The sequence below is a fragment of the Lonchura striata genome, chromosome 11 (genome assembly GCF_050655825.1).
Source record: "Lonchura striata isolate lonStrDom1 chromosome 11, ASM5065582v1, whole genome shotgun sequence".
Taxonomy (NCBI): Eukaryota; Metazoa; Chordata; class Aves; order Passeriformes; family Estrildidae; genus Lonchura; species Lonchura striata.
Window position 1 is genome coordinate 8,636,636 of NC_140713.1, and position 21,059 is coordinate 8,657,694.

Below are 21,059 nucleotides of genomic sequence, written 5' to 3' on the forward strand. Positions count from 1 at the left end.
GTTTCTTTAATCTCTCAGTATCCAGTTTTATTTATCAGCAGACCCACAGTTTGTTTGTAAAGACAAATCTCTCTCATTACATTAATCAATCACTGGAATCCTTCCCATTGTTTCTTTTATCTCTCAATATCTATCTTTCTTTACCAGCAGATCCACAGTTTGTTTGTAAAGACAAGTCCCTCATTCCTTTCAGTCTGAATTCTCCTGTGGTTTTGGTTTCTAAAAGGTGATAGCAATGTTTGCTTTTTGAATATAATAATAACATTATTTATTTTAAAATATGGCAAATTTATGCTCAGTTATTATGGACAGAATATGCTCTGTAAATTCATCAATGAAACCTGAATGTAACTACAATTCCACAAATTCTGATTTTTCTCCTTTTCTTGGTAGGAATGGAAGAATGTTTTTATGTTGTCTTGTGAAAGGAAGCTGAAACTATTTCATGGTTTCAATTTACCGACTGAAAGATTCTGTAACTGGAAGGCAGGAGCAATATAACAGAGCCAGGATGCTCTGTCAGCTGTGGTCAAAGGAAAGTAGCACGTTGTTATTGTCAGGTGGTAACAGAAAAAAGACAAATTGGCATGGGTAGAGTTATTGTACTAGACTAAAACAGTCAAATAATTTCTTTAGTATTGTGTCATCTAAATTTAGCACAGTATCTATGAGACAAGGAAAAACTATCATTTAAAAATTCTTACAAACACCTGTAACAAAACATCAGCTGGCAGTAGTGGCCCAGTAAATCCTCCTATAAAGGCATATTTTAGTCATCCTGGATTTTCTGTAGTGTACTAAAAACTACACCAAGAATGGGAAAGAAATGAGAACAAGTGTACCACCTTCATCAGATACAACAGAACCAAGAAAAGCTTTTGTGGCTCTTCAGTTACACAAGAAGACATCGTGAAAGCTTTTAATTTAGGTTTGTGAACACCCAGAATGTGTCCTGGTATGTGTGAAGTGATTTCTAAGCAAATCGTGCCAGCTGGAGAGAAGACAGCAGACCTTTGTCGGGCTAATTGCTGCAGGAAGTACAAGCTTTAAAGGTTTACAATATCCATACCATGTGCACAGAGTACACTGGAGTTTAGGTTACAAGTCCTTCATTCACGTGCCTGTCAGAAGCTCTGCAGCTTCTGCCAGTCTCAGTATTTTGAGTTTCTCAAGATAGTTGTACAGGTCAGATTGTACTTTTGATGTTATTGTCTTCTGTGAACTCATCTCATTACTTAGTGAGGTTCAAAGGTTGCTGTTACAAATGACAATATAATTAATATTGGCTTTCACGTTCATAGATTAGCTTTTTGCATCACAAGTGTTTTGATATGGTATAATTTATACTTATTTTTAACTGTTTTTATATAGTATAATCTGCCAGTTTATATATGCACTATATAGTTTATATGAATAGTAGTGGGATAACTATGATATATCATAGGCTTTAGCAAAATGTTAAAATAGAGACTAAAATACTTCTATGTAAGTAACTCAGAGAATGGTGTAAAGCAATTATTTTGTTTCTTACACCTATGCTCTGGCCTCTCCAAATGATAAGATAAAGGTGACAGAAATCAAAGCACGAGCATCCGGGAAGGATTTATCAACTCCTGGCTATCAGGGAGTGGGAAACCACAGGATAGAACTAAAGGAAGAAATAAAATATATTGACCCAATCTACAGAATGTCCTGCAGACAAGTCAGAGGTTAAAACCAAACAAGAGTGTTTCTGTCAAAAACTCAAAGGAATGTTTGAATCATGTATAAACTCATGAATATGCATGTGCCCTCAGCAATGTAGCAGTATCTAGAAAAGGATGTTTAAGTTGACTTTGTGCTCTTTGACTGTTTGCCAAAAGCACCTCAGCGCTGGATATTTGTCCCTTGTTTTATCCCTTATCAAACTTAAAATTCTAAAGTGGGAACTTTGATTTTCACAGTTACTAAAAGTAATTTCTTTTCATTCTTGATGTTACCAGAAAAATGGAAAATAATTACAAGTTGTTTTTGTTTGGTTGGGTTTTTTTCCCTTCCTTACTTTTCCCACATATTCTTTTTCAGTGAATTTTTCTCCCATCTGCTACCTGGAAGCAGGCCTGAGACAAATGGGACCATTAGGAAACAAAAGATGCAGCTGGAAGTCATGACTTTCCATTGAAATAGTCCTGGCTGGGAGTGGATTGTGGGGAATACCGAAAGAAAAAAGGTGCTGGGTTTTGCTTGGCCCTTTTTCTATGTACATGTGTGTGTGTGTGTGTGTGTGTGTATGTATATATAATATATATACAAACACATATATATTAAACAGTATATATATATATACTGTATCTTTGCCTGAAACCCTGTATTTACAAAGGTATAATAATTTGGAGAGAAGGGGGTCATATTTCCCATTCCAGGAAAGCTCCCACCTTCCTTGGCAGAGACCTTTCTTTTAAAGCAAGACACCACACTAGTTTGAAATCTGTAACTCTCAGAGGTTCCCTCCAAAGACGACACCACTGTTAATGTTATCAGATTATGAGCTTGCTTATCCTTTAGCAGTATCTCAGTTTTGTATGTAGTAGCCAGGAATGGAGAAAATGAAACTGGTTAGTGGCTAGTACTGGGCAATACTAGAGCTAGGGGATTTAAAAACCAGTAGTAGCAGAGGAATTCAGGTCACTAGTAGGAGTTCAACAGGGGCTCTTCAACACCTTCATAAACAATTTGGATGCAAGACTCAAAGGGATGTTAAGCAAGTTTGTGACTGACTTGGGAAGAGCTGTTGAATGCCTTGAAGGCAGACCCTGGACAAATCAGAGGGCTGAGCAATCAGCAGCTGTATGAAGTTTACCTTGGACAAGTGCTGGAATCTCCATGTGGGATGGAGTAAACCTTGGTGTATGAAAGGACTGGGCAGTGAGAGGCTGGAGAACAGAACCACAAAAGGGGACTTGGGCTCCTGCTTCATGGGCAGCTGCAGCTGAGCCAGCAGTGCAGTGGCAGCCAGGAGGGACATCCCTGTCCTGGGGCTCTGCCAGGCCAGGAGGGACATCCCTGTCCTGGGGCTCTGCCAGGCCAGGAGGGGACTGCTCTGCCCTGCTCTGGGCCGGGGGCCTCACCTTCAGTGCCGGGGCAGTTTGGGCATCACAGCACAAGAAGGACAGGAAGGCACCGGGGAGTGCCCCAAGGAGGCCTGAGGGTGGGGAAGGGTCTGCAGGGGAAGCCTCAGTGAGGAGCAGCCCAGGGCACTCGGTGTGCTCAGCCTGGAGGAGACCGAGAGGAGACTGCACTGAGCTCTTCAACATCCTCAGGAAGGGCAGTGCAGGAGCAGGCAGAACCTCTGCTCTCTGTACCAGTGATAGGACCCAAGGAAACAGCATGACACTGCATCAAGGGGTATTTAGGTTGGGTACTAGAAAAATGTTCTTCCCCCAGAAGGCAGTCAGGCACTGGAACAGCCTCCCAGGGCAGTAGCCATGGCCCCAAGGCTAACAGAGCTCAAGGAGCACTTGGACAATGTTCCCAGGCACAGGGTAGGATTGTATTCTTATCACTTCTGCACTTAAGAGTTAAAAATAAGAAGAAAATAATCTTTTAGCACTGAAAGATAAAAAAGATTCACTAAAAACAAATACATTTAGATGCATTTTGTATGCTTCAGTAGTTAATCTTTCCAGCTTCAGAATATCAAAAACTGAGGATAATTCTAGGAGGTGCAGTTAAGGAGAGTTTAACAGCATTATTATTATAACCAAATGTCACAAGAAACAGTGTTTCTGAAACACACTTGCTTCAATAGAGGGGTATCAAGCAGACAGGTCTGAAGACAAAGATGCATTTCATCATACTGTGAAACACTAAAGAATACAGTGATCAGCAATTTTTGGGTACAGTCACCAAGGATTTATGAGAAATTATGAGGCCAGACAGTATAACACTTGTTGGTTTTGCATGGCTGGCTCTTGGTAGCAGGGGGACCATAGAGGTGACTTCTGTGAGAAGCTGCTGGGAGCTCCCACCATGTCCAGCAGAGCCAGTCCCTGATGGCTCTGGAGATGGACCTGCTGCTGGCCAAGGCCAGTTAGAGATGAGGGTAACGCTTCTGGGAAAACACGTTTAAGAAGAAAATCTAAACAAACAGGGGGACTATTAAATCCAGCTAGAGAAGAGGAGGAGGTGAGAACATGTGAGGGAAACAATGGAAACACCAAGATCAGTGGGGGAAAAGGTGCAGGAGGTGCTCCATGTGCCAGAGCTGGGATTCCTCTGCAGACCCTGGTGATGATCATGGGGAGGCAGCTGTGCCCTGCAGCCCGTGGGGATCCATGGAATGCAGAGATCCATGGGGGATAGAGAGATCCACCCCCAGCCCCTGGCAGAGGTGCCCACACCTGAGCAGTGGTGCCTGGAGGGGGCTGTGACCCAGAGGGAGACCCAGGGGACAGAAAGGCCCTGCTCCCAGGCTGGAGCAGCCTGGCCTTGGAGCACTGCAGCCCTGGACAGAGAGACCCACTCCACAGCAGGTGTGGGAGGGCTGTGTGCCCGTGGGAGGGACTCAGGTTGCAGCAGGTCACAGGGCTGCTGCTCGTGAGATGGCATGAAGCTGGAGAAGTTCAGAGAAATATGTCCCGTGGGAGGGACCCCACAGCCTCACAGGGGAAGGACTCCTCTCCCTGAGCAGTGCAAGATCTCAGATGATGAACTGACCAAAGCCCCTGCCCTGTCTCCCTGAGCTGTTGGTGGGAAGGAAGGAGGGGCTGGGGGGAAAAAAAGTGGTTTTAAAGGTTTATTTTACTTCTCATCATCCTCCTCTACTCAGTTAGTAATCAATTCACTTTATACCTCTAAGCTGAGCCTGTTTTGCCCTTGGAGTGTTTTCTTCTCGTCATTAACTCATGAACCTTTAGTATAATTTTTTTTTCCTCCTCTGCCCAGATGTAACAGGGGAGGGCAAGTGAGTGGCTGTCATGGGTGCCTGGCATTTGGCCAGTGCCAAACCATGACAAGCTAGTGGACACAACTGCTTTCTTTACCTTCTCCTTTATAGCTGCATTAAAATCCCAATTGACAAATGCTGCTGCCTTGTGAACAGTGATTCCTCTCCACTGTCACACTCCTGCTGTGCTGCAGACTCAGCAGGAAGGCACGAAAGAGGTGTGTACAACAGTTAAAAGCAAAGTGGACATGTTAGGATAGGACTTGTCCAATCTAAGTCAATCTAATGTTTAATAAAGGATTAACTGTGATTTAAAGGTCAAAAGTAAAACAAAAGCACTTTCAATACAAAGATGGGTGTGTGAAGTTTTTCCTTTGATGCCCTGAGAAGGCTGGCCTAGAACAGAGGCTGGACAGAGTTACAGAATAAAGCAGGGATTTGCTAGAAGGCCTCAATGGATCCACCTTGGGCAGCACAAGAGCCCAGCCAGGCCCACACCCAAGATGGACCCAGAACGGTCCCAGAATGGACGACCGCTCACAAGGTCTCTCACTTTGATCAGTTCTGGCCCATCTGCACCTTGGAGTGAATTGTCCAATTCCAGCTTTGGCTTATCAAGTCCCACCCTTCTTGTCTTTCTCTCTTCAGCCCACCATTGTTTGTGCTCTTGGGTCTGAGATTTGGATCATTTGTCCTTGGTCCCCAGCTAGAGAAGAAATTGTTTTGTCTGCCTGCTCTGTGAAGAGAGCTCACCATCCCCTAATACAGAGCTCAGAACTACACACTAAAGCAGCACAGAATCTGAAAAATGTAAAAGCTACAACCTGAGGCATCACCTTTTACCATTCACTGTGATAAGCATTTTGCATACACACATGTGCAAGAGTTCTGAACACTATTTAATACCTATCAGTTCTCCTCCCCAGTTGTCATATGATTTTAAATACCTTGCAATTCCAAGCAGAAACCCAAGCACTTCTCAAATTTTGGTGGAAAAATAATCTTGACTTAAGTAATCTAACATCATGCAGTCAAAAAGATGTGGAATCACAACGCTACAAAAATTAATTGAAAATTAATTCTTGCACCCTGAATTTTAGCAACGTACTAAGAATGGTACAGAGACATGAACCAGAGTTTCCTTGTAATTTGCCAGAATAAAAAATTCTGTGTTAGCACATCCAAAAGTCCAGGGAGGGGACTGAAGGTATTTCAAGGGGTTAAAGAAGGTATTTCAAGAGAGCAACTGAAAAAACACATTTGCCAGAAAAAGCTTCAACAAAGAAAGAAATGTATTCCACACATTTGCTAGGAAAAAGATGCAGCTTTTCTTACCATTGAAAGCAAATTTTTTAATAGAAGAGCAACAAAAAGCAGCCATAGAAACTCTATTCAAACTAAACCTCCATGTGGAAACAAATATTTTTATGGTGCTGAACTCCTTGGGTAATAAGGAGTTCAAATGAGGAGAAAACTGAGTTTGATGGCTTCAGTGTATCTGTAAAGTGCATAAACAACAGAACTCTGCTCTAAGGGATTGCTGTCACCCTGCTTTAATCTTAAACATGAATTGAAACCACCAACATTTTCAGAAGTAGTTGGAATTCAGCACTTCTTCAAACTGCAAATATAAAGCTTTCCTTTTCAGAGAAGTTGACCACACGCAGGCTGTGATCCACATGAACAGAGAGTACAGAATCCCAGAATCATTAGGGTTGGAAAAGGCCTCCAAAATCCAGCCTTTGACCAAAGACTATGTTGTCACCCAGACCAAGGCACTGAGTGCCATGTGCAGTTCCTTCAGCACCTCCGGGGATGGGGACTGTCTAGCTGGGACACCTTCCAATATCTGTCAGTTCTTTCAGTGAAGGAATTCCTGCTGGAGTCCACCTGAGGCTGCCCTGGCCCAGCTGAGGCCGTTCCCTCTGCTCCTGTCCCTGTTCCTGGAGCACAGCCCGACCCCCCGGCTGTCCCCTCCTGGCAGGAGCTGTGCAGAGCCAGAAGGGCCCTGAGCCTCCTTTGCTCCAGGCTGAGCCCCTGCCCAGCTCCCTCAGCCCCTGCTGGGGCTCCAGCCAGGAGAGAATACTGCTGCTGCACAAAGAGCAATCTAGAGACCTGACATAGGTGCCTTTATCACCACATTTTAACTTGCATAAATATTTTTTGAAAGACTCTTCAGAAAGCTCCACAGTTGTGGAGTTGCGTTATTTGTATGTTTTATTATGCCTGTATTATGTATTGGTTTATTCCTTTGTACCTCCATGTACAACTTGGTTTGTCCCCAGTTTTCCCGCCTTGTCCTCCCTTCCCGCCTTTCCAGTAACTGTCCATCACCCTGGAAGAGGCGCAGTCTTTCCCTTTACCCCTCCCTGGTGCCTTGTCTGTCACTCGGTGCCCCTTCCCATCCATCCAGAAGCTTCTACTCAGGGCACCGGGTGATTGGGCGAGGGCCTGGGGCCCCTCCCGTGTCCTTCTCCCGCTGGTCCACAGGTGCATCACCCGTCCCGGAGCCACTCCCTACCTCCATCCCTACTGGTTACCGGTTTTCCCCTCCCTTACAGTTTATAAGCCGGTGCAAGCAGCTCGTGCTCGTTCCTGTTGGCTGGCGCCGTTCTAGGATATTTGGCCCCGTTGGGCTACAATAAACTTGGGTTTAGCCCCCAGCAGGATCCGCTCTTCATTTACCACCGCGAGGCGTGCTAGCGCTGCCCGGGACCCACAAAGGCACTCTCCAAAGCCCAGCTGGGAGCGGCGGAGGGTGCCTCCATCGCCCGCCCTCGCCCCAGGAGGAGAGCTGGCCGGGCTGAGATAAAGGGATCTGGGGCGGGAGCGCGGCACACAGTCAAGTCAGTAGGAAATGCGACAATCTCCTTTGAAAACCAACGCGGCGCGGCCCGGCCCAGGTCCCAAACCTCGGCCCCGGCCCCGGCCCGGTTCGGCCCAGGTCCCAAAGCTCGGCCCCGGCCCGGCTCGGCTCGGCTCGGCTCGGCCCCGGCTCGGCTCGGCCCGGCCCGGCCCGGCCCGGTTCGGCCCCGGCTCGGCCCGGCCCGGCCCGGCCCGGCCCGGCCCCGCAGTCGGTTCCGCGGTTGCCGGGTAACCGGGACGGGCCCGCAGCGTCTGTGACGGCGCTGCGGCCTCAGCTGCCCAGAGCTCGCCCCGGGCTGGTTGTTCACAGCCCCGGCGCCTTCAGGCGGCTGCGCTCGGCCATTCCCCGAGGGAAGTGTTCGCGGAGCATCGCTCCGTGCCAGCGAGTCCTGAACTCGCAAAGTCCCTCTGTGAATTTCCCTGAATTCCGCTTGAAGGTAAAGATTGCCTCGAGCTGTACTTTCTGCTTTTGTCACAGCTGTGCTCCAAAAGAGAATGCCAAAGGGAAATACAGCATGGGACAATGCCAGTCTTCAGTTCGGTGGCATGTATACAACTAAGAGGATGAACAAGATAGGGTCTACTGATGGTGCTTTTTTCTCACTGAAGAAAAGCAACATTTCCTAAACATACTAGTCTATCCATTTTCCCCTGTAGTATTTACTTCAGCTGCTTAAAGGTGAATGAGTTCTGATCAAATTTCAGTGGGTTGTTACGATCTGGTTCTTAAAATGGTTAGGGAGATGCCCCTGAATTAAGGTGCAAAATTAGACTACATTCCAAGGTCAATAGTCTGGATTTTATGAAAGAGTAAATGTGAGGAAGAGAGAAATAGAGAAGGGGGTTGGAGAGGGTGAAAGAGTGACAGATTAAGTAGAAGGTATCACCGTTGCATGGATCTCACCAGCATACAATTAAATCCTCTTCTGGTCTTCTCTGTGGTGAGGTCTTGCAAAACGTAAGATTCCAGTGGATTAATGCAGATTTGGGCAAGGTGGGACTGCCCAGGTACCTCCCTGGGTTGGGCAAGTTGGACTCTGTCTCTTGCTACTTTTCAGTAATATCAAATCCTGAGCACCAGTATATCCTTTGGGTCTGCCACGAATTGGGTTGTGGATTTTCAGGTCTGTTGTGTTACGTGGCTTGCCATGCAGTCATCTAGTGCAAGGCCTCAGGGACGGTCTGGGGGCACTTTGGAGGTCTTTGATGGGTTATGACACCCCCTGAGCTGCCCCTGGTGGGAATGTGCCCTGGATGTGGCCTTCTGGGGCTGGGGGTTTTAGAGCTGAGCCAGTTTGTGTGAGGGAGGATGGGTGTCCACTGCCCCTTACCAGAGGTGACACCGCACACCCAAAATTTCCTCCTTCCCCTCTCTTGATGGGAGGTCTGTGTGCAAACCTGGCCTCAGCAGATGAGTTTGGGGCTATGACTTCCCCAGTCTGAAGGCAGACAGAGCTGATTTTCAGGACAGCTGCTGGGTTTGGCTGTGTTGTGGATATAGTTTTCTCCCTCAGCCTTGTTCACTTCTCCCTGGACCTGAGCTAATAGGAGAGTTGTGTCACCTTTATCTTGTCTCAATTTCCCTTAGGCAGCTTCACTCACAGTCCCAAGTTCCAGTCAGGAGGCATTTTCAGGGCAGGGTGGGCTTGGGTGGTCTCAGCTTCTTTATTCAGTTTTGACACAATGGGAAAGAAGTCCTTTATCACAATATTTAATCCATTAGCCATAGCATTCCAGTCTCTCACAAGTCCTGTGAGGAGCAGCTGAGAGGGCAGGGCTTGTTTAGCCTAAAGAAGAGAAGGTCCACTCAAGCTATTTTTAAATGATATTTAAGCTACAGTTTTTTCTATTCTAACTATTATTAATATCCAGCTTTTTAGCTCCAGGTTTCAGTATGAGCCATCTTTGAATTGTACAGCATTGCCATATAGTTCAAATAAAGTCCAGCTAGAGGCCTAACAATACTAGCTACTTGTGCCAAACAAGCACTCAGCTATTTTCAAATAATAGCAATATTTTTAGCACCAGTATATCCCTTGAATCCGCCATTAATTGGGTTCTGGATTTTCAGAGTTCCTTTGTTGCTCTTTCCAGTTTTATTGGGGCATTGTTGCTCATCGGGGATATCCTGCCTTCAAAATGGCTTCTGGATTCCCAGAAAAGACACCAACACCTCCATCTTCTGTCCAGGAAGATGCTGAAGTCTTTTCCTGTAAGTACCCACTGGGGCTGTGTTAAGGCTGGAAACTCCCCTTGTGTCCCTCCTCTCCCTGCCCCTGCTGTCAGCAGCGCTGTGAAGCTGCAGACCCCCTCGCCACCTCTTTGTGCCCTGCTCCTGCTCTTGGTGGATGCTGTCCTGGTGCAGCAGGGAAGGCTGTGTGATGTTTCAGGGACAGTCCAGCATCCTGCCTGGCTGTGCCACCGGAGCCAAGTGAAACCAATGTGCAGCTGAAGCCCTGAGCAAGTGCTTCTTTCCCTTTCCCTTTGCCACAGCAATTCCTTCTGTCAGGCTGGACACTCACCTGTGCTGCTCTGAGCAACCTGCCCGTGGGCACCTGGGCATGTGGGGGGGGAAGCTCAAACAATGCTCAAAGCCTTGAGAGACACGGCTGGTCCCAGCTGGAAGAGCTTCCAGGCCAGCTGTTCTCTCTCATCTCCTGTGTGGCCGCAGATCCAGCCCTGCAGGCAGCACTGGAGTCAGGGCCACAGAGGTCCCTTGGTGTCTGGAGCTCACTGGAGTGAAGATGCCCCACTGCTGAGGCTCTGTCAAGGAGATCCCTCTGTTTTCTTCTGTGGAGGGGCCTGTGAGCCCAGAGAGAGAAAACAAATGCTAATGAGCAGAGAGAATGAAAACTTGGACACATTCCTGTGCACCTCACTCTTGGTACAACTTTGCTTTCTGTTCTTTGTTCCAGGTGAAGAAAGTATCCAGAGAAACCTCCATGGAGAAGCTGTAGATCTCAACGTTGGGTTGAGCAGAAATTCTGTAGAGATTAAGAAAACCTTCATCACCATGACAAACCACACAACTGTGTTCATCAAAAACACGAGTAACATCACAGCTCACTTCCAGTGGAAGACTTTTCCTACTGAGGAAGATGACAATGGAGAGAAGAGGAGGTTGGTTTGAAAGATGCATTTCAGTGAGAGACATGGCCCAAGACTGAAACTGGCGTGTGGCCTCAGGGGGGTGTTGGTGCTTTTGAATGGTAAAGGAAGTAAACCATCCCTGGCCAAGTAAACCATCCCTGGCCCTAGGGTGTGTGTCCCTGGGCTTCAGGAGCTCAGCACTGAGCATTTCAGTTCCATTTATACTCCAACCATGGCATTTGGGGAAGCAAAGGTTGGTTACAAGGACTGGATTTCCTCAGGTTCTAATTGGGCTTTTGTCTCTCTAATCTTCTTCCTACATGACCTGGCAACATCCTTAAACATTTCCTGAGTTGCCAGCCCCTCTTTCCAAAGGTGATGCACCCTCTTTTTCTCCCTTAGTTCCTTCAAAAGCTCCTTGCCCATCCAGGCTGGTTGTCTTCCCCATCAGCTCATCTTTCAGGACACAGGGACAGTCTGTTCCTGTGCCTTCAAGACTTCTTTCTTGAAGTATGTCCATTCTTCCTGGACTCCTTTGCTTTTAAGGGTTGTTTCCCAAGGTACTCTCCAAATCAGTCTCTTGAACAGGCTGAATCTGCCCTCCAGAAGTCCAGACTGGAAATTTTCTTGATGCCCATCCTTGTTTCACTGAATATTGAGAACTCTTATTATTTCATGGTCACTGTACTGCAGACAGTGGTGAACAGATAAAGTTCATTTAGTCATTGGGGAATCTCCTGGTGATATCCAGTACCTGGATCCCAGGGAGGCAGCACACTGCCCTGTGGAATGCATCTGATCTGATATACAGGGCCCTCAGCTTCCCTTAGAAGGGAGTCACCTACTACCACTACCCTTCTTTTCTTCTTAATACTTGAGGCCGTGATCTGTCTGACAGACAAGTGCAACTGGGAGACTCTCCAGACAGAATTTTTTCTTTAGTGTCGTCTGCCAGACCCTCTGGAGCCAGGGCCTCATACCTATTCTCTCAGGGCACCTGGGTAGGTGATGGGGGTCAGGAAGGAATTTTACTACCTCCCCAGTAGAGACCCATTTCTATTCCCCACTGTCTCTTAGGTCTCTTCCTTCTGCCTCATCACAAGAAGGGCAGGACTCCTCTGGCTCCTGCTGAGCATTTCTCAGGGTTAGAAGGCTGTAACTCTGCCAGTTTATTTCTGTTTCACTCTCCCTAATGCTCCTCAGCCTTTCCACTTCTTCCTTAAGCTCTGGCACTGGACAGAGCAGATCATTCACCTGCTGACACCACACACAGGTGTCTCTCACACTGTCCTCTGATATCAACACCAGGCTCAGACCCTCCCTGCAGCCAGGGGCCTGGACAGCTGCGTCCTTCCTGGGGGGTTCTGTTTGAGTTAGTACACTCCTGCTGGCAGCAGCAGCCACGGCTTTTCATCATTTGTAAAACATTGCTGGGGATAAAAAAAGGCAGAAAGAAGAAAGGAAAAAAAAAAAAGGCAAGCACCTCACAAGCAGCCAAAAGACACAACCCACTACACAAGGAGGGTGGCTGGCTGCACCCTTTCTGCTCAGGCTGCTTGTGCCAACTGCCACGCAAAAGCTGAAAGAACTGCAACCTGCCATGCCCAAAAAGCTCTAGATCATGAAAAGGCCTCTCCAAGAGCTTGCTGTTCCCTCCTGCACAACAAAGTCCCTTCCCCTCTCAGAGCCTCTGTTTTCATGCATATTGCATATAAAACCTAGAATGCCACTGAAGGGATTTGGTGCCTGAATTCATCCATTTCCTTTGGAAGTGCTCTGGGATGCTCTTGGGAAAGGCAGAGTAGGGAATAGGGCAGATCCAAAATGGCAGAAACAAAGAGTGATGCTGGTAACATGTAGCTGCAACCCAGGGAAGTCCTGCAGTGGGTGCTCCATGATCTTAATCTGCCTCCCCCAAATACTCAGTAGTAGGAGAAGCCAGCTGAGGTGGCTGCTGGATTCTCCCTCAGCTGTGGAAGAGGCTTTGAGCCAGGAGGTTCTCTTGAGGGATGCTGGCTTTGGAAACCTCTCCTGAGCTCACAAGTGTGGAGTAAAACGACCTGCTGTGCCAGTGAACAGCATGTTATCCTCTGATCCATGTGGGACCCTCATGGCTTGGGGTCAGCCCTTGCTGGGGAGCTGCTGCTGCTCCTCCCCAAGTGCTTTCCCTCCTGCACTCACACTTCCCTATGCAAATAAGTGGTTTATTAAACGATCTGCTGGCCTTGTCTCTCTCCCTGTGGCTGCAGGCAGTGTCGTTTGCTGCACCCGCCAAATGAGCTGTGGGCAGAAAAGTTCATGGAGGAGAAAGAGAAGGAGAAGGACTCTTGTGAAGATTGCCCTGCCCTCCTGAGCAACGTGGTCCAGGAGGAGATGGCAAAGGTGCAACAAGACCCCCTGCTGTTCTCCAATGATGTTTTTTCCATTGAGCCAATGGTAAGTGATAGCTGAGAACCTCATTTTCCTCCTCCCCCTCTTCCTCTTCCTCCTCCCACCCACCCTCTCCCCGGCCCCCTTCCCCCCAGATGAGGGCACTCGGCGGATCCTCAGCTGGCTGGAAGTGCTGGGAGGGAGGACATGGAGTTTCTGGAGCGGCTGCAGAGCGCCCTGCTGGAAGCATTTCTGCCCTGCAGGCTCAAGGCAGGGCTGGGAGCCTGACAGAGCCAAGCTCTGCTGCCAGGGCTCGAGCTCAAGGGCGCTCTGTGCTGTCCTTGCAGTGTCCACGGGGAGCAGTTCTTGTAGGCAGGGGCTCCCCTGACACGTGGTGCGTGGGGCTCAGCAGAGGCTGTTGCAGCTCTGCCAGTTCACATACTGACCTCAAGCTTGCAATGGTTCGCTGGAGGCCAAATTCAGCCCAAGGTTAATCACAGAACTGCCAATCCCCTCCTGTCACCACACCTTGCACTATTTCTGAGTGTCCCTTCCAGTGTCATCTGAGAGCCTGGACAAAAGGGTGGAAGATTTAAATGGGCCTTTTGAGTTCTCTTGCACACAGGGACAGAGAACCTTTTCCTTTTCTGCTTGTGCAAGCAAACTGCCACGTCCTCCCACCAACCCGAGCCCCGATTCTGAGTACTGGCATTGTGAGAATGATGAATGCCTGGTGTCTGCACAGTGCAAAATCCCTCCTCATCTTGGAGTAAACCCCAGAATAAGCCCAACCTCTGCATTCTTTCAAAACAGGTTAACTAATACTTGTATTTCAAGGAAGGGAATCATGTTCTCTCCTTGGCTACTCCTATGGCCCATCTAAGGCCAAGAGCCACCAGTGCACAGTGGCAGTTGCATCCCACTGTAGGTGACAGCAGCATGATGTGAGCAAGAGCTTGTGTCAGAGCAGTAGGAATATTGTGGAGAGTGGGAGCTGATCAGCTGAGCATTGAGAGAGTCTGGCGGTGTGCTGAGCTGGGTTTGGAGTGCTGCCTTGGGCTCCTTGTGCTGTTCACTCATCATGGATGCTCTAAATAAAGGCTTACATGACTGTGGTTGAAAACAAGAAATGTGAAGTTTGAAGATAAATGTTTTGTTGTCCCTTTCTGTTCTAGGAGGGAGAAATTAGGCCAAATAGTATGGCTGAAATCAAGGTGACCTTCAAACCCCTGGAAGCACGGGAGTATCAAAGTGTGGCTTACTGCAACATCTCAGGTAGAGCTCCTTTCCCCTGCTGCTCTCAGCCACAGTGAAGCCATGGTGCAAGCCTGAGCCCACTGGGCTCCCCTGTAACTGCTGGGAAGAGTCCCTGGTCAGCAGGGCAGTGCTGGCACATCCCCACTGGCCCTGCAGCTTCCAGGGAGTCTCCTGTGCAAGGCCAGGGCTCAGAATCCTGTGTCTGGGTTACTGATCCCAGGACAACCCAGGCAGTGCAGGGAGAGGTTTTCCTGCCATGGCTTTGCCAGCATTCCCTCAAAGGCCAAAGAGCTGCAGAGCACAACAGCTTTAGTGAACAGGCACTGAGCCCCTGTAGGCCACTGACCTCCAGGATGGGTCCATTTGCCATGGCTCCATCATCAGGTGGTAGGAGCTGAGTTAGAAATGGGCTCCCTGACCCTGGATCACTCCCACTGCCCAGGCACCACCAGACCAGAGTGGCTGAGCCCCACTGAGCCCAGGGTGTTTGTAGAAGGAGCACCCTTGGCCAGCACCTGCTTCTGTCCCTGGGTGGGAATTGTCACCTTGCAGCTCAGCCTGTGGAAGTAGAACACAATGCTGAGTGCCAGAAGTTGAGGATTTTGGTAACAAAGTCGTGTGCTACTGGGCCAGGTAGTTTGGCAATTGCCAAACTCTTGATGAGCTTTGTGCCTTCACTGAATGGATTTCAGAGCTCCTCTAAGTGCATGGGAAGGAAACCACAGAATCACAGTATGGTAAGGATGGAAGGGACCTTAAAGATCATCCAGTCCCAAGGGCCCTGCCATGGGCAGGGACACCTCCCCCTAAACCAGGTCACTCCAAGCCCCATCCAGCCTGGCTCTGAACACTTTTGGGGCTGGAACCTTCACATCCTCCCCGGAGAACCTCTCCAGTGTCTCACAGTAAAATAATTCTCACCCTCACAGTGAAATAATTCTTCTTAATATCTAACCTGATTTTCCTTCCTTTCAATTTCTACCCATTGCTCCTTGGCCTGTCACTACATCAGAGATGTTTTAAACTCAGCAAACTGGTGGCTAAAATTGTAAGCCAGCCCAAGGAATGGGTTAGAAATTGCAAGTCAGCCCCAAGGGATATCTCCTGAGGGAAGAGAAGGGTCCATAACTTCTCCTGCAGCATCAGGAGCTGGCTGCATCCAGCTCAGAGTCAGGGACTAGCACTGAGGCAGCCTGGAAAATGCAGTATAACAGAGGGAATTATTGTACTGAAATGGACATCTCTCCCCAGGCCGTGAGAGCAGGCTGCCCCTGCACCTCAGAGGGGAAGGCCAAGGACCCTTGGTTGAATTCAGCCCTCCTTCACTTAACATTGGGAATATTCTTGTCAATACCCGCCACGTCTATGAGGTGAGCAGCAGGGCTTGGGATGGATCCTGATGGCTCCTGAGACAGCAGAAGCCTGGTGGGGCTGTGGAATTCCTGCCAACCTGGGCAGTTGTGAGCAGGGAATATTTGATATAATGGTCAAATCTGGGGGGGTCAGAAAAGTGTGTCAGTTGCTCATGAAGCCCCAGTCCCTGCTTTTGGGCAGCCTTCCTTAGGGATCAGCTGGGAGCTTCCTGCAAAACAACCCCTTGGCACATGAAAGCAACAGGGGGTCAGACAGCTGCACCTTCAGAGGCTTTTGTGGCAGTGCCAGACACAAGGCACCTTTGTACTGGGCTGTTGAGAAGCAGCTGGAGCAAACTGGCTGCGTTTGGGCTCCAGACCACTGCAAACAGCTTCCAGTCAAGTGTCTCCTGCTCATTCCTGGAAGCCACAGGAAAGCCATCCAGCCTCCTGGCTCAGTGCTGGCCCTTGCAAAGGGCTTGGGAGTTCTTTCCCTTGCTGACAAATCTCTCACAACACTTCAGTCTTGGTGCATTTCAGGCTCCAGAAAAAGAAACATGTTCCTGGGAATAAAGCAAAGGATTTTTCTACCTATTTGCCTTCCCCCAATAGTGTCAAGTTTACAAAAAAAATCATGAGAGAGCAACTGAAAGAGGTAGAAAATGAGGCACTACCTCATGCCAGACACTTTCAAAAGTTTGGCTGGGGAAGGCAAAGACATGCTGAGTTTTCTTACCAAAAGATGGTGCTGTCTATACATTTAGATGCTGATGCCTCCTAATCAATGTATTGTTTTCATGGTGTGAGAAAAGGTGAATGAGTAGATGGTACTGTTGGAGCTGTGCTCGCTGGGGCAGCAGCAGCAGCTCTGTGGTGATTCACTACCCAGCTGCAGTCACCCCACGTTGCTCTCAGGGCCAGGTCTGAATGAGCCTGGTGGTGCTGACCAGAGGTGACTGCTCTGTGTCCATGGGATAACCCCAGGGTGACTGCAGTTATGTGGAGTTACCAGGGCTTTGCATGAAAACCCAAAGGCAGAGCTTGTCCTGTTGTATCTTTTAACTTCTGCCATTCAGCAGCACAAAGCACCTTCTGCCTTTTCTGGGTGTTAATTGCATCATTAGAAAATAACTCACAAGAAGGGAAGATTCCATGTGTATTTCCATTTTGCTTTCTTGCTGCTGCAGGTGAAGCTGGTTAACCAAGGACCTCTTGATGCTCCCTTCACCTATGTCCCTTCAAATGCAAGCATGGGCTTCAAGTTTGCACCTGAGAAGGGCATCATTGCACCAGGTGTGATCCAGACTGTTTGGATCTCCTTCAGTGCCACCGTGCTGGGGGCGTTTGAAGAAAAATTCCAGTTCAGTGTGGCTGGATCTCCTGTGCCTGCAATCCTGACCATCAAGTAAGGACTGTGGGAGCTTGGTGGGCACATCTGGGAGATCCCCCTCATATCTAATTTTGGGGCTGAGTAGAGAAAAAAGGTGTTTCCTGAGGACTTAATCTCTGCTCTGATCCTGGAGTTACCTTAGTGTGAGGATGCCTCCTGCCCTGTGTGGTACCCAGGAGCTGGAATGACTCTTCCCTGCAGGGATCTTCCTCTGCCTTGGGCCATGGCAGGCAGTGGGATGGATCAGCTTTGGGCAGTAGCTGCTCTGGGATGTCCCCCTGAACAGCCAGCAAGGCCCCCAGGGCTTTGGAGGTGGGCCAGCCTGGGTGATTCTGCACCAGCAGCAGTGTTTGTAAAAACTTGTGTTAATAATCCATCCCAGATGGGCAGCAGCAGCAGCCTCCCCTCACCTCTCACAGCCATGCTGTGGGGCACAAGCTGTGCTCTCAGCTCCTGTGCAGAGAGTGCCCTGGGAGCTCCTTTCCACAGCCAGGAAAAGGCTGATGTGGGAGACAGGGAACTGTGCAGCAGGAACTGTGCCAAGGACAGGGGTGTCATCCCATGGGCTGGTGCCATGGCAAGAGATAATCCTGGCCCAGCAAAAGGGAGAAGGGCTGATAGCAGGGGAGGCAGAGCTCAGTCCTCAGCACCACAGCAGCATGAGGGCTTGTCCCTGCTAGCCTGAGCCATGTGCTGCTAGGATCATGTAGGGTAAGCAGGAGAGCTGATGCTGGCTGCTCTGGAGCTTTGGAGCTGGGCTGCTGCTCTTGGGAGGCACTGGGTCAAGGCAGTAAAGAAATTAAAGCAATCTGCAGTCAATTATACCAATGAGATAAGGGAGATGGAAAAAAAAGAACAAGAAAGTTACTATTTAGCAAGAGAAAAGTGGTGAGTAGGTCGGCCTATAGTAGAGAAACAATCATGCTGGCTTTGTTTTTGGAGGAAAAGTCCTGCTTTTTTTATTTTGGAACTCAAGAGGGAATCTTTCACCATCAAACAATTGATTCTCCTCTGTCCATCCTCCAAACTGTTCATGGGATGTTTCTGCATAAGCAGCTTTCTCCTTGAGCAAGGGCAGGTGTCTCTTGTTGAGAGGTGTAGAGCAGAGCCAGTGGCAGTCCTGTGAATACAACAGAAGGCACAGTTCACTGGTCCTTGATTTTTAACCAGAAGGCAGAGTGGGCATTGACTGGCATCTGCCATGAAATAAACTCATGAGTGTTGTGCAGCTTCAAGTGCTGATTTTCAGTTAGTGACTTTTGGAGTCTGTCTGCTGAGTTCAAGGACAGGTGAGGTGCTGTGCTAGATGCAGGACACCCTTGTTTGGTTGTTGAAGCTTTTGCCCTTGGCTGTGCCAGCTGGTGCACTGCTGACAAGCTGCTCCTTCTCTCTAGGATTCATCTGTCCACTGCGTAGAACTGTTGCTGCTCTTTTCAGAGGATGTTTGGGGCTCCCCTAGATTCATGTCTCAAACCTCTCTCTGTAATGACTGTGTGGGTCAAGCTCCTCCATGGGAGCAGCAGTTCCAGCTCAGAAGTAGCAAAGCAGGGAACCTGTGGTTGGAAAGGCTGCTTACAGAAGTTTGTGGGGACACCTTTATGTCCATCACGTTACAGATGGGGAAACTGAGGCACAGGGCAATGTCTGGGTGTGTGTTCAGGGTCCTTCATGGGACCACCAGCAACCAGGGGGCTTTTCCTGCCTGCCCTGTCCCCAAAGCCCCTTCAGTGGCTGTTGGCTGCTGGCCACTTGGCTTTAGCTGCCTCCTGTCCACAGGGGCCCTGCGCTGAGCTCATGGGGACGTGTTGATTTGAGCCCCACAGTGCCTGACACCAGGTTTTGCACCGCCGAGCCACGACAGCCGGACCTTTGCAATTCCCTTTAACCAAGCCATGTCCTCCTCTGTCCTTGCCATTGCAGGGGCAGTGTCATTCGACCACCTTTACACTTCAACGTCGATGAGCTCAGCTTCGGGGACATCTCCTTTGGTGAGTGTTCCCTGGGCTGGGACACAGCGTGAGGGATCTGTGTGTTCCACAATGGAGCACTTGAACATCAAAGCATCCCTCGCTCCTGTTCTGCCACAGCAGCCTCTTCAGGGTGTGAACTCCAGGGCTGCTGGTGCCTCAGGTAGCCTTTTGCCATTGTGAGATCAAACAGAGCCAAGGCATATCAGGTCAGGACAGCAGAGACAACAATGCAAGAGCAGATGTTTCCACCCGCCAAGTAGTGCTTCTGCCCTTTGGTGTAGTTATGATCACAGCAGGAGGAGCTGTGGGGATCTGGGCACTGCCCAGCAGCAGCAGGCAGGAGCGGGGAAGGCAGGCAGGCTGGATCCCAGCGCTGAGCCGCAGCCCAGGGCAGTCCCGGGCCAAGCACACAACCTCCCGCAGCAGCAGCAGCCGACCTTCCATCCCGAGCGGGAGGAAGGGAAGCTCCGCTCCCTGCCGAACCTCGGCTCCGGCCTCACAGCCGCCCGTGGCATCATGCCACAACTCCCAAAAACCCGAATTGAAAAGTCCACCCCCAGAGCCAAAACCCCCCAAAACCCCTATCCCCCTCCCCAGCCCAAGGGCAACATTCACTACTACGACTAAGCCTTTAACAATGAAATTCAGGAACTAATTGCCGTTCCTGATCTGCTTCTTCCCCACCCTACATCACCACTGAGGCACTTTGTTAAGTTGCCTTTTGAATAAATGGAACAAGAAAAGCAACAGTAATCACAGGGGGCAGCATGGGTGTGAACTCATGTTCACTCACTTGTTTATGTACCTTGAAAACGGTGGGAGTGTTGGCAGCCTTAATGGAGAAATTTACAGCTTGAATTCTCAGAGTAAATGCTCGGTCTGGGTGCGCACTCACCACTGAGAAATAACTGATGCTGGTTTGGGGCAGGTGAGGCAGCTCCTCGCCATCACAAAGAGAGAAGCTTGCAGTGTTCAGCAGGGCTAGGAGTGGGCATTTTCAAGGCTGCAGTCTGGAATCGGTGTCAAAGGGAACTAAGTGATGATCAATTCCTCCTGCAGCTTCTCGGTGAGCTGTAGTTCAGACAATAAAGAGCTGAACTCCAGTGACACTTTCATCCTACCAGGATATTCACCCCAAGGGTTATGCCATAATTGGTGCCTAAATGGATATTTGTGTCCTTTCCTAGGCTTTCCCTACACCCAGAGCTGTCGCCTGACTAACACCTCCTCAGTGGCCATGACATTCAAGCTCCGCATGTCCGATGATGGAACACAGCCTTCTGTGAACGTCTATGATCAGATAGGCAGAGACAATGACCCGTCCTGGAGGGAGGGAATTCGTTTTTATGTGGAGCCAAGGGAGTTTACAATGAACCCCAGCCAAGGGACCATCCTACCCCAGGGACACCAGGATATCGAGGTATGGGAAGAGCCCAGCCACAGACGCTTCAGCACCAGGGCTGAAGCTTCCCTGGAGTGTGGGAGGGCTTTAGCTCAGGTGCCAGCTTTGAGCACTTGGAGCCCTGTGTGAGTGAGAGATCTGCACTGGGGAGAGGCCTCTGCTGGCTGGCTTCCTCGGGATGTTCCTCAAGGAGCACCGTGTTGTTTCCAAAATCACAAGCTGAGATCACATACCATATGGTCAAGTACTGAAGCCATTCTGTGTTTTTGAGAGAGATTTCTTTGACTGCAAGTGGGCAGAGGAGGGATGAGAACAGAAGGTGGCTGTTAGAGAGATGTCATTGTATAACTCAGTTTTTCTTCTTGGTCTCATTTCCCCTCTCCTGCGGAGGAGAATGATTTGTGTTCACTGTAGGGATCTCCAGTGGAGGCAAAAAAAA

The 21,059-nt window shown here is 49.1% G+C and overlaps 1 protein-coding gene across 1 annotated transcript; it reads left to right on the forward strand.

Annotated features, from left to right (window-relative positions):
- The first annotated feature begins 7,978 nt into the window (after window positions 1-7,978).
- On the forward strand, window positions 7,979-21,031 carry LOC146766384 (axonemal central pair apparatus protein HYDIN-like). Its single transcript, XM_085589231.1, has 9 exons — window positions 7,979-8,226; window positions 9,884-10,001; window positions 10,705-10,909; window positions 13,129-13,315; window positions 14,425-14,524; window positions 15,758-15,876; window positions 17,046-17,263; window positions 19,169-19,236; window positions 20,406-21,031. Exons 2-9 carry the CDS (start codon window positions 9,929-9,931, stop codon window positions 20,747-20,749), a joined length of 1,314 nt encoding a protein of 437 aa, XP_085445357.1. The 5' UTR covers window positions 7,979-8,226; window positions 9,884-9,928; the 3' UTR covers window positions 20,750-21,031.
- The last annotated feature ends 28 nt before the right edge of the window (window positions 21,032-21,059 follow it).

Coding starts and splice junctions, on each gene's coding strand:
- LOC146766384 (XM_085589231.1), top strand. CDS start 9,929: ATGGCTTCTGGATTCCCAGAAAAGACACCAACACCTCCATCTTCTGTC. Junction 10,002..10,704: donor AGATGCTGAAGTCTTTTCCT/GTAAGTACCCAC, acceptor TCTTTGTTCCAG/GTGAAGAAAGTATCCAGAGA. Junction 19,237..20,405: donor CTTCGGGGACATCTCCTTTG/GTGAGTGTTCCC, acceptor GTCCTTTCCTAG/GCTTTCCCTACACCCAGAGC.